General features: G+C 42.5%; 1 protein-coding gene across 1 annotated transcript in view; it reads right to left on the reverse strand.

Annotated features, from left to right (window-relative positions):
• The window catches only part of USH2A (usherin), a 377,078-nt gene that overhangs the window by 20,158 nt on the left and 343,383 nt on the right, over positions 1-13,537 (reverse strand). The window contains exons 62-64 of the mRNA XM_066316187.1: positions 12,454-12,681; positions 10,116-11,632; positions 8,831-9,149 (exon numbers count right to left, since the gene is read on the reverse strand). Coding sequence (XP_066172284.1) covers positions 8,831-9,149; positions 10,116-11,632; positions 12,454-12,681 — 2,064 coding nt within the window. The remainder of the gene's footprint in view (positions 1-8,830; positions 9,150-10,115; positions 11,633-12,453; positions 12,682-13,537) is intronic.

A 13,537-nucleotide genomic window follows, 5' to 3' on the forward strand; every position in this document is an offset into this window, starting at 1 on the left:
CTGAGCTGATAGTCCTATCCTCACACATTGCAGTTTATTGTCACCCCATTGCCAGGTCTGAGGTCCTTAGTGTGGCCTGGGGTTCTAATAATCTTGTAAGAACAATCCCAATCCAGTGCAGACTGGAAGAGACTGAGGGGACACCTCACCATAGCCTGCAGCTTCCCCAAGAGGGGCAGTGAAGGGGCAGGCACCAATCTCTGCTCTCTGGTGACCAGTGACATGACCCAAGGGAACAAAGCATTGTCAGGGGAGCTTTAGGTTGGATATCAGGAAAAGGTTTTTCACCCAGAGGGTGGTTGGGCGCTGGAACAGGCTCCACAGGAAAGTGGTCACAGCACCAAGCCTGAGACAGCTCAAGGAGGATTTGGACAACACTCAGGCACATGGTGTGACTTTTGGGGTGTCCTGTGCAGGGCCAGGAGTTGGACTCAATGATCCTTGTCTCCAGCTCAAGAGATTCTGTGATTCTGTGACACTATGCTCATCCCCTTCCATACTACAGCTAAGTGGTTAAAGGACTCCTTCAAGAGTCAGGTAACTGAGGTTCAAGCTCATGCTCCAACAGAGGCGCTCAGCCTGCTGCCCTCTGGAGTGGGAATCCACAACTGGATGACCCATCTCTGTTTTTGGGATGCTCCCAGTCATCCCTTTGATGCAGTTTCATTTTGCATGAACACAATGAAATCAAGGTTGACTGGGCAGAGCCGGAACAAGTAGGAGACATGATTTCCCAGCCCAGCACTTCCCTATAAAGGGGGAGTTGATGTCCACACTGTGCTGCCACATGCCCGATCTCTGGGAAAAAAGGCCGAGGTCATGGCCATATTTGTGTGGGCCTGACATGCCCAGAGCATGCCTTCTAGACACAACACCAGCTACTCAGCCCTGCCAAGACATGTGTCCAGCAGAAACCCCCTTGGTGTCTGTCAGTCTGTAATGCCAGCTTCTGAGACAGCTGTGATAGATAAACAGGACTTCTGAGGATCTGAATTCCAGATTTACACTGACCTAAGCTGGAGTCCCTTAACTCCCTTTGCTTCTGCTCAACCATCTGTAAAACGATGGATGGCTATAAAAATATTTCCCTGTGAGAATCGCTGTCCAAGTAAATCCTGGTCAGAGTTTGGAAAGCCAGCGCAGTAAATCCACAGAACTGACTGTTGATGGAAATGCTGGTGTTAAGCCACTTCTTTGCTGGAAAACATGGGGCAGCATGGCAACAGAAACCACAATGCACAGTGTCGTTAAAATCAGAGGTCATGGCTTCTCAAAAAGTCACCACTAAACAGTCATGGATGGAAGCTGTTGCCTGGATAGCCTAGTTAAACTGAAAATTCATTATTTAGGTTTTTGTAAAAAGCTTTTTTAGGTCACAAAAAATCTTTATAAATTGTGGTATAATAAGCACCAAAAATATTTAATCACATTCATATAGAAATATAAAGAGCCCAGTAGGCAGCAGTATTACCTTCTTACAATTATGAAAGAGTACATGGGAACATGGAGCAAACAAGAAGCAATCATATCTGAGGGATGTATTAAAGGACAAAACAGAAAGAGCAGAAAGCCAAGAAAAGTTTCTTATATCTTGACTTTCTGAATATTCTACCTCAAAAAGCATTAAGTCTGACATCATGGTGCATGGCTCAGCACCCTGCCAAAAGATGTGTTCTTAATGGCAGCACTTGCCCAAAAAAACCAGGAGAGGGCTCTGAAATCAGCTATCAAGAGTTACTAATTATTGTTTTATCAATCTGCTGGCCCCTGGCTCAGACTGCACTTTGAAGTGGAGCCAGAGAGAGAAGAGAGGGGAGAAAACTCTCTGGAGAGCCTCTATTCAGAGGACTAAAGAATTCCAGTTACAGGTAACTAAGCTTGGTTTTTTCCATCCTAAATTCAGCCTTCACAGATCTCTGCTCCTGGAAGAAACCTGTGATCAGTCACTCAAAATGATCAGAGGACAACCTCAAGGTTCATCAGCATAGCAAGAAGGGGCAAAACTTAATAGAAGCAGGATAGGAAGATCTGAGAAGAGTCAACACTGTTCAGGCTTAGCAGAGCTAACAACTTCTGCCATAAGGGCAGAAACAAGGGCACAAAAATCACCTTGGGCATAGATACAGAATAATCATGTTACATAGATGCTGACAGCGGAAGAAGCCCATGAGATGACTTCCATCTCTGAACCACCCTGATTCATCTGCTGCAACACTTTTGAAACCCCAAATCCGTAGCAAGAAAGCTTTGTTTTGGACTCAAACTCCTGCAAAGGGGACCCTCAGCCTATGGAGAATGTGAAACTCTCCCTAACTGGAGAGATCTCACCAGATAGAAGAGTGTTTGGGGCAGCTCGCCTCAATTAAGGCAGCAGTCCTGAGCTGCTCCTGGCTTTCCAGGTAAGGAGGAGCTGGGATCCTCTGCATAGCTCAGAGGCCAGTTGCTTTTCACCCTTCCTGCTTGCAGGAGAGCAAGCCAAAGAGCTGATTACCAACCAGCAGTGGCTCTGGCTCCCTCCACGTCCAACAGGCACTGTGCCTTTGCCCCTTTGCACTGCGCTTAGTCTGCGGTCCTTCACAGGTGTCTCTGTAAGGGACAAGATTGCAGCTCTGAAAGTGTCAGTAGCTTATATCAAGTTCCTTCAAGCACTCAGAAAACAGCCTTTTGCCTTAGAAAAAGTTTCATTAGTAAGTCACTACCTCTCCTTGGCTTTGAGCACTGCTCAGAGCTGTAGGGAGTTATGGAGGGCTGTAGGCTGTGGGGAGCCAAAAGGTCAGACCAAGCCAGCCCTTTTACATGTGCATGTAACTCTACTTCTATGTGTAAGAGTCAGGTACAACTTGGATCTCTGCTCTTATGGTAAGCAAAGGCTCCACACACCTGTGACTGCTGGTCATTCAAAAAAGGATTCAGTGCTGGTACTGCTTGGCACATGCCATGAGAGACAAGTGGTTTGTACCACTCCTCTCTTTCTAAAGCTGTTTGTTGAAACCTCAAAGACCCAGCACTACTTTGAGACTTTGCTTTGGATTTCTTGACTTAGATTTGTTCAATTCTAATCCTACACTTAGATAAATGCAGTTTTCACAGTGTAGTTATTTTCCAAGATAGTAAGATATTTTAGGGTCATATAGGATCTGACATCAGCAAAGTCAGAAACACAGCCCCCAATTTTTGGTAATGTTCAAACAGCAACCTTCAAGACAATTGAAGAGACCATAATCCTGGCTGGTTGAAATTAAAGAAAACCAAAGAACCTCCTTCTCACCATCAATTGCAGCATCCTTCACAAGTCTTTGTGAACTGATTGTTGTACTGGCTGGCTAATTTGGAGTTACTTATGTGATGTCAGCAGAGCTCAGAGCATGAAGCTTCTCTACCAAAATCCAGCATTCAGCATTAGGATAATGTATTCACATCTGGGCACTTCAGTGTCAGGCAGGTATTAGCAAAGCAGAAAGTTTAAAAGGGAGGTGCAGTTTATGGCGGACAGAGCAAAGGCAAGGGAAAAAAGTATCACATCCATTCATGAGCAGGTGTACAAGAAAATAGTAAACAAATGTGTGCTTCCTGATTGCCCCTTTTCAGATTGCCCCATACTTTTCCCTCTTCACCATTGTTAGTCTCCTTATGGAGGTCGTAAACATATAATGGGATAGATTTCAGGTCCAGACTTCTAGTACTGTGTTAATTAGAGCCTCTTAACATTGCTATTAAACTCCATTGTTCAAATGCTAATAATAAAATTACTAAACCCATTCTGGAGAAGGGAAAGAGAACAGGCAAAATTTTGGGACTTAAAAAAATTACCAAATTTTAAAGGAAGCTCATTCCATATAACATAGCATAATGCCAGTAATTAATGAGAGATGTAAAAAGGTTTAACTCTAAAAGATAGAAAATTAAATAATTTGTTTCCTATGGGTATATAATGAGATAGTTACCAAGTTCCCATGAGAGAGATAAGCAGATATTAAAAGGTCTTTCCAATACCTGTAATGGCTAAGGGCAACAGCTAATTCAATAGATTCGATCAAAATCACGACTTCTTTCTTGGCTTCTGATTTATTACTTTGGCTGTAGTTAGTCATCACTCATTTTAGTTTGCTTTTCAGCAGTCATAAATTATGCCTCATAAATAAAAAGATACAATCAAGGAAATCATATCAAGCCATCTACAGCCTGGGAGTATATTTTCCCTTGGTACTCACACTAATGGCCTTTTAAAGGATAGCTTGCCATGGCTTTGAATATGTGGGAATCACAATTTACTGAGAAGGGTCTTGCAAGGGTGGCACTGTAAGAGTCTCACTGGTAAATCTGGATGCAAACAAATCCAGTCTAATATCTATATTTAATTTAATGAAGAAAAAATAAAGTTTAGTTGCATCAACACACTTGAATTTAAGATTGTGTTGACAAGAGAAACACACTGCCTGAGGTGGGGAGTAATGAGCAAAATTACATTGTTTCAAATGGCCCTTCTCCACATGGAGTACCTTCTACTCGGGGAAAGGAAGTATCTCATTCTGCAAAAGTGTATTTAGGGAAGGTATCATCATTTCATCAGTGAAACAACACAGTTATGTCTGATTTACTTTTCAAAAGCTGAGGTCAAGCTGGTAGTCTGATGCAGATGTAAGTATGAGAAATTCTCTTTAATTGGAAGAAGAAACCTTGTAAGAAAAAAAGTCTTACAAACAAAATAACAAGCAGAGAATGATTGAAAGAGCTACATTTTTTTAATGTCACTGTTTTGCAGTGCATCTTTCTGTCAGAGAGATGGGAAGAAACCGGGAGTTTAAAGAATGAAGAGGAGCCAGATATGAGGGATATTACAAATGGGTGACTATCCATCACTGGTCAACCAGAAAACCAGTTTTACCTGATTTTAAACTGCAGAAGTCATTGACCTGTTTGTCAGTAAATAATCAGCACAAACTGGAGCTCAGCCAACGATATGACAGACAGGCTGGTGAATCAAGTGTCCTTACTGACACTGGAAAGTGACCAATAGGGCTAACATATTCCACATCCCACGTAGCTGGTCCTTCCTTAGTGTTCATGACTTTGCACACATTTTTTTCTCTTTATATTTCCAAAGTCAGAATATTATTTGTTTTCTCTTTGAGAGGACCCAATTCATATTTACCCTCGTGTGTCTTGGGGTATTCCCTAGACCCTTCACTTGGCTGCAGTAACAGGAGGATGAGAGGGACTCTCCACACACAGGAGGGGTGCTGTGCCTCCAACAGTGGTGAGAGGCAGACAACTCCAGCACTGCAGACCCTGTCTTGGTGCACTGAATAGTCCTCTTGGAGAATAAACCTCTGCAGGGAGCCATAAACCTTTCTGAAGAGGGACAATTGTAATTTTCTGTCTTTTACATGTTCTGTGCGTGCCAAATAGAAATAAAGATGTGTCCTAAACCAGGAAGACATTAAGCCATTAATCTAAAGGAGCAGTTTTAAGAACACAATTAAGTGTAATTGTGGAGGAGTGATACTGCATTTGCATGGAAATCACACCATACTGTGACTCTGCTTTGCACTAAATGCCACAAGTCTCTGCTCAGAAAGGCCTTCCCTTAGCTGAGAAAAACATGTTTGACTCTACAGGCTGCTGTATGGTAACACTGCACACCACTTTCAACAATTCCCAAGGAGGAATTGTTTCAGAAATCTGAAACACTCTGTTTCAGAAATCTTCCAGGAATCAAAGGATTGTGGTTGCAAACTCATTAGGCCTCATGAACGATAATGTTTGTTTAAATCAGGGGGATTTTCAGGAGATCACGCAATAGCTCATGGTTAACAGAATTTGGGATATCAGGCAAAATTCCAACAAATACCTAACAGATGCTCTAGAAAATGCAAGCATCTAAATGTACCACTTGACCAACAGAGGGAGTTTCAAAGATCTAAGTGTTTTGGAGTATGGCAGTAGGCACTGTATGCCACCTAAAAACCCACTGCAAACTAGCAGGTGCAAATATGCTGAAACTGGCCCTTTAAAGTATAAATGTGCTTCCTTGAAAAACAGTGACCCGAGAACTTTGGGGGGGCATAGTTCTTTTCGTCAGTATGAGCTTCTAAACTCACATCATCATTTCTTGAAGAGCAACTTTTGCAACTGGTTCTATAAAACCTAATATTCAGCTGAAGTTACTGGGAAAACAAACAAATTAAAAAACAACAAAGCAAACAATAAAACAAACAAACAAAAAAATCCAATGAAAAAGCTCCCAAAAAGCCCAGATTCAAAAGTCGTGATTTCAGGTCCAAATAAGCTATTAGAGCATTGAACTAAATCTCAATATCTCCAAAAATGCTTGAGAGAGTCCCATCACAGCACTTTGATTTTTATCTGCATTCTGCTGGAGGAAATTCAGTTGCATTTAAAGTTTTATGTCCAGCAAACAAGCCTCAGATACAGAGACAGGAAAATCAATATCCTGTTTAAGTGAAATATAAATCTGGGTTTCATCAGCATAATAGCAAAAGCCAAGCCCTATACTTATGAATAACTTGTCTCACAGGCAAGATATAAATTGTCAACAATGGAGAAGCTCAGAATATATCCCAGAGGACTGCTACAAGTGACTTAAGCAGAAGACAAACACATGCATTGAAAAACTTCTCATGGTGAAATAAATGGCCATTGGTGAAAATAAACCAAAAATGATTTAGAGTTACAATCAAATGCTCAGCCTGGCTATGGAGGAGAACCAAGATAAAAAGCTAAGTCTTGAACATTGCACAATACAGCACAAGAATCCGATCAAGAGGTTTCTTTTTTTAATCTGTCACTGATAAGCCATTAAAAATGTCAGCTGAAAAAAGTCTCAGTGGTATCAACTTCCTAAAAAACAGCTTCTGACTGAGATAACTAAAAGTTAGTCCAGCTGAGAACATCCCAGAGCCAATATTGTCAATGTCCAGCTTGGAGAGTTTTTCTTCATCTAAGAAAGATTTTTAACAAGTATGGTTTGGGTCTGCTACCAATGCTTCCTGTCTACTCAGCCCCATCTGCACTTGAATTCACATTCCCCACAGATCCTGCCTAAAGCAGCAAGGAAATCTGGTCTAATAATAGTTCTGCTGACACAGGCTGTACAATCTCTATCTTTGCATCTGCAAGGATGGAGAACTTGATCCAAAACTCAGCTGGACACAGTCCTGAGAGCCTGGTCTATCTGGACCTGCCTCAAGCAGGGATTTAGGCTAGATGCCTTTTGGGTGTTCTTTCCAAACTGCATGACTTGATGAATCTATGAGATGTGTGCATGCAGCAGCTGGATAGACTAATGTGATAAAACAAGCTTTTAGGTTTAATTCATGGTTTCTGGCTACTTAAAAGGAGAAAGCAATAGCCGTGGAACAGAGCTACCAAAGAACCTGACCTACACAGGGTGCTCTCATCGAACTTGCAGATGACACCAAACTGGAGGAATCAGCTGATATGCTGAAGGACAGCTCTGACAGTCAGAAATTCCCTAGAGAACGGGAATTTCAAGGCAGATGTAAAGTCCTGCTCCTGGGGAGGAATAACTTCTCGCAGGATCACAGGTTCAGCATTACTGATCAACTAGAGAACACCTCTGCTTCAAAGGACCTTAAGATAGAAAGCTGAACACGAGCCAGCAGAGTAACCTGGCAGCAAAGATGGCCAGGACCCTGAGCTGTTTAACAAGAACACAGCCAGACAATTAAAGAAAGTGATTACCTGCCTTTATTTAGTGTTTATTTTGGTTTGGTCCCCAAATACCAGAAAGATATTGATAAATTGGAGTGAGCTCAGTGGAAGACCATCAAGGTAATCAGGGTGTTGGAAAAGTGCCTGTAAGGAGAAGCTGTGGGACCTGGGCTTGTTCAGCTTGGGGAAGAGGTGGCTTTGGAGGGACTCGACTGTAGTCCTGCAGCAGGCTAATGAGAGGGTGGAGCCTGTTTCTTTACTATGGCATATGTTGGGAGGGGACAAGAGAAAATAGGGGTAAGTTCAAGCAAAAAAGGTTCAGACTGAACATAACAAAAAGCTTTTTTGCAATGAGGACACTCAGGCAGTGGAGCAGACTGTCTGTAAGGTTACAATCTTCTCCCCAAAGGTTTTCAAGATGCAACTGGATAAAGCTCTGCGAAGCCTCATCTGACCCCTTTACTGATCCTGCTTTGGGCAGAAAGTTGGGCTGGATGGCCTCCTGAGAGCTCTTCCAACCTGAATTATCTCGTGATCCTATAAAGCCAATGAGCCTGTAAAAGAAAGATTGCTTCACCTTGCTCAAGAGGTGGAATGCACTGTTTCAGGTATATCTTAAACAAAATGAGAACACCAAGCATCAACAGCAAATTCACTCTTGAACCACCAAAAAAATGTGCTTATCATTCTAACGATTAATTTAAAGAAAAAACAGTCTCTCTGGATGTAAACTGCTCTAAGATCTAAAAATTAACCTGAGATCTAAATTAAAAATCAATTCATGATAGACTGGGGGAGGATAGAAAAAGAAAGAAGAAAAACGGAAAAAAATTCTAGAGAACTAGATTTTCCCATAACAGAGACTTGCAGAGGCTTTGGAGAGTACACAGACATTTAACATGTAAGAAATACAGGCACCTACTACTAAGCTAAACAAATGCTGAATTAATACATTGCTTGTATGGAATTATTTTCAGCTTCTCAAGTCTTTCAAATACATTCACAATAATCATTTAGGTTTCACAATGCTATTAACATTAGAATTGAGATGTGTATGTTCTTTGTAAGTGTAAAGTAAGGTTCTCAAAGTGTACTGAGATCATAATCAGAGCTGCGAAATAGCTTCAATTCCCACCTGATATTCGTACTCTGTGTAAGGCAGCAACTTGTCATCTTTGAAGGAGGTTGAAGAACCATTGTAAACGAGTGCGAGGTCTAAATTTATGTGGGCTTGAGTTGTTCGCCTCCTGTAAAGTTCATAGTATAAAATCTTCCCGTTTGGCTGCTTGGGGCCGGTCCACAGGATGGAAGCAGTCGACTGGAAGCCGCCGGCTGTTTGTATTTCAATGAGAGGGGCCGGCTGCGCTGCCGGCGGCGCCTCCAGCGTCTGTGCCCATGCCCACTCACTGGAGGCACAGCCCAGCTCCGTGCAAGCTTGGAGCTGGACTTCGTACCTTCGGGAACACAAAGCAGGGGCAAGGTGATTAAAACGCTGCAGATACAAAAGCTAAACCGTGCGTGAGATCTGGCGGATTTCTTAATTTCCCCGGTCTTTGGAATTTTTAATAGGCATGCAATTTGTATGAACACACAGATTATGTGTAGCAAAGAAAACTGGCTTCTGGGTTTTTATTTGGGTATGGTTTGTTTTTTTCCAGAGCAGTTAACATCTGCAGGAGTCAAGTGATCAAAATCATTTTGATTTTGATGATATAAATCAAAATGATGATTCATTGTAAGAAATTATTTGATGTTATTTGAGAGCTGTAGAGCTCCTTTATTACTCTCTTCGGATTTAGATTAGCTATATGTAAATAGCAGACAAATTTATCAACCATGTAACACACACAAATTATGCCTACACAAATATATAAGGAAAGGTCAGGTAAATAGTCAAGAATTAGTGGGGAAGATATTACTTCAGTATCAAGTGTGTTTTTGTAGCAGTCTGGTACCCTCTCTTAAGTTTTAGCTTTCACTTAATCACAAATCACTTGTTTCCAGCTAGAAGCTTCAAACATGTTCCATTAATTTCAGCTCAGCTACCCTGTGAATGGGCCAGCTGCCATGACTTTGGTCTCCCCACCCCGAATTTTGTCAGCTGAAGCCCTATTTATTCTCAATAGCAGACCCATGTGGAAGATACACCAGTACAAGATTGCAGGTTTTAGAGTCTATAGCAGAGTGCTGAATTACCCCTTCTATTCGTTACAATCTAACTCAACACTATGCACTTATCAAGATGATATAAAGCTGGTGTTATAATAAATTTAAAAGAAAAGTCCTTGTTTTATTATTTGCTTTTTAGCAAGCAACCCTGTGGATATGGCTATCTGTTTAGGCAAGATGGCTGAGCTGCCTGCCAGCCCACTGCACCACCCCACAACATTTATTCAACAAACAGATTCTTCCAGACTTACCTGCTGTAGGGCTGTAGCTGTGCCACTATGTATGACCGTCTCAAAAACGAAACATGAGATGCATCAAAGGCAAAAGTCTTCTTTCCTGTTTCACCAGGCTTGTGGATCGAGACTGTGTAGTTTTTAATGTCACCATTTACTTTGATAGGAGGATCCCAGGCCACCAAAATCTCACTGGAAGACCATGCCTGCAACCTAGGAGGCAACATCCCGGATGGAGCAGAGGGGTTGGTTTTTATCTGAGCTGAGGGGCTGGTGACACTGCCCTGGCTGTTATTTGCTGTGACAGTGTAGCTGTACTCCATGCCTGGCATTAGGGTGAAATCAAGATACCGAGTTTCCGGACCGGAGTAGACAAGTACACCATCCCTCCTTAGGTCGTAGCTCGTGATTTTCCCATTGGGCTTATCTGGGAGTTTCCATGTGATTTCAATTGACTCCGAGCCCATGACCAGCAGCCTGGGAGCTTCCATATTTAGTGGTGGAGCCTCCATGGTCATCACAGACTGGGATGTGCTAGAGGTGCAGCCCCCAGCAGTACAGGCAACCAATGCAAAATCATACTGCGTGTAAGGCTGCAGGTTAGAGACCGTCATTTGCAAACTGTTGCCAGGATAAAACTCTTCATTGCCTAATTTCAGTATGTACTTGGTGATATCCCCGTTTTGTATTTGGGGAGGTGCCCAGGATGCACTGATTTGAGTGGCACTGACAGCCCGCAGAGATGGGGGGTCCACCAAGGCAGGAGCTGCTTCCAGTGTCCGTATGGCAGCTGGCTCACTGGTAGAGCAGCCCCCCATGGTACAGGCAACTACTGCATAGCTGTACACCGTGTAGGGCAGCAAGTCTTCATCCATGTAGCTGAGAGTAGCAGCATCAAAGCTGAAAGGGTAGAGAACATCATTCTTCAGCAGCCTGTATGACTGGAGAATGCCATTGGGCTGTGCCGGGGGCGTCCAGGATATGAGCACTTTATGGGGGTTGGCTGACACCACGGATAAACTGGGGACAGCAAGGCTTTTTGGGGCAGTTTGACTAGTCTTTGCCACTGTCCAGGAGCTGTCAGCGTAGCCTGCTGCATTCCAGGTGCGTATTTTATATTCATACCTTGTCCACGGCTGTAAACTTTTATCATTATAGGTGAATGAATTGCTTTCAGTGTTATATTCTGTGAAGACAATTTTCTCATCTTCCGTTGTTGCTCCGTGCCCTGCAACAGTCTCTCCCGTGCGTCTGTGAATAACTTCATAGCGAATTATTTTTCCATTCGGATTAATTGGCTGCAGCCAGCTCAGCTCAATGTTGGTGGCATTCACTGCCTGGATTACAGGTGCCATCTGGGACACTGGGGGAGCTTCATCTGTCCAGACTGGCTGGGGTGGAGAGCGAGTGCAGCCTGCTGCATTGCATGCCTCCAGCACGAGTGTGTACAGAGTGTAGGGCTCAAGGCGCCGGAAGAGGAACTGGCGAGATAAACCACTGTACTCCAGGTGGTCATCACTGAAAACATTGTAGGTCTGGGGAATTAAGGAAGAAAAAGGAAGAAAGGCAGGCAGGGAAGGAAGGACAGAAGCCAGGGTAAAAGGAAACCAAAATAAATTTTTTGTTAATAACCAGTAGATGAGACCCCTAATCTTTGGTAAGGACTATTAATCAGTTATTCAGAAACTTATTCTTGCTAGTAACAATCAGCACACAAACAGATTATTGATACAAAAGGAGTGTTTTGATCCAATTTTCATGATTTTTTTTTCATTTTGAATGCAGTAATAAATCACTTAGTGACAGTTTTCATTATATTTGATTGTTATCAAGTTTCATTGCAAGGCTCTCACAGGCCAGCAGAAAGCTTCTCACAGACTAGCTCTAAAGAATATCACTTACGGGAAAAAAACCTCCAAATAAACCCATCTGGTTCCAAACCTTGCAGGTAAAGGTTTACACTCAGTTGAAACCATTAAGCTATAAGAAGTCCCAAATTTCAGAGCAACATTCTGTTAAGCCCAGGTTTTCTACAAACACATTTTGGTCATGTCCAATTTTAAAATGAGTAAGATTTTGAGTTTTCATGTGCAGCTTTCTGTGCATTAAATGAACAATTTGGTTCAGTGTAAATGAAAATTTACAGTCACAGAGTAGCACAAGAATGTTATATTCATTTTAATATAATGATAATCATAGAGAACTCACAGAGTGTCTTGTGCTTATATAGGATTTCCATCTCATTTTAAGCTATAATGCATTCTATTGAGTCTTTTTCAGCAACAAAAGTTTTAATTTGATATTCAGCATTTCCCTTCCCTTTTTTAATCAAGTGAACTGTCAAGATGAAGATTACCTTAATCACACCATTGGGTTGGGAGGGCTCTGACCATTTTAGCAGCAGAGCCCTGCCATTTTCTTTCTTTTCCACTGTGAAGTTGCTCAGGCCACTGGGTGAAGCTTCCAAAGTGCGCACAGATGTCCAGGGGCTTGAAACCTGCCCGGCATTGTTTACAGCTATGACATGAATATGATATGTTGTGAAAGGTTTCAATCCAAATAAATGAGCCTGATGCTTTGTTCCCTGAAGCAAGAATACAGATGTTTGAGTTAGTTAAAAAAGTAATCAGCATCTGTGGTTTATGTCACTTGGAAAATGAGGCCTCAGCTCTGGGTCACTTCTGACTGCTTTGCAGAATACCCCATCTGGTTACCAGGAATTTTTTTTTTTTTTTTTTTAATGATTGAGCCTCAAAAAGAAATTCTTAGTGTTTAAAAAAAATTATCTATCATTATGATGTAGCCTTTGGAGTGAATTCCTTGCGAGTCCTCCACAATCTAAATCTCAGCTAGGACACAACCTACAGTTCATTCAGCATGTGTCTGAGCTTGCTCAGTGAGGATGAAGCTTCTTGGGATTGGACTCAAACATGCAAAAACCTGTGGTACACAAGTGATGCCTTCCTCTACAGAAATCTTACACATCTTGTGTGTATATGTGACATTCCAGAAGCATGCTGCCCTGTTCTAGCTATTCAGGACACGGTAATCCGGATAAATAATTTGTGAATCCCACCAGGCTCACCCAGGGCTGTAAGGACTGAGGCTGACCTGCTGCCACACCAGAGCACAGCCCAGCAGAGGGGTGTGGTGGGGATGCAGGCTGATGGACATCAGCCATGGCCAGGAGGGCCACTGGCATCCCAGCTCAGGCCAAACAGCATCTGACACAGACCGGCCTGCTCAGGCAACAAGAGTCTCAGCACAAAATCTGATCTAGGCAGGAACGGAAAACAGCCATGGAATCATGTTGAGCAGTCAGAAAAGGCACACTGACCAACAAAGATCAGGAGTAACATGTTCCAGTAAAAGACTGTGCAGATGTGTCTGATCAGAGGAGCACAGACAAAAGGAGTTCACCTGATCACTGATATATTTAA

Source organism: Sylvia atricapilla, chromosome 3 (genome assembly GCF_009819655.1).
Source record: "Sylvia atricapilla isolate bSylAtr1 chromosome 3, bSylAtr1.pri, whole genome shotgun sequence".
NCBI lineage: Eukaryota > Metazoa > Chordata > Aves > Passeriformes > Sylviidae > Sylvia > Sylvia atricapilla.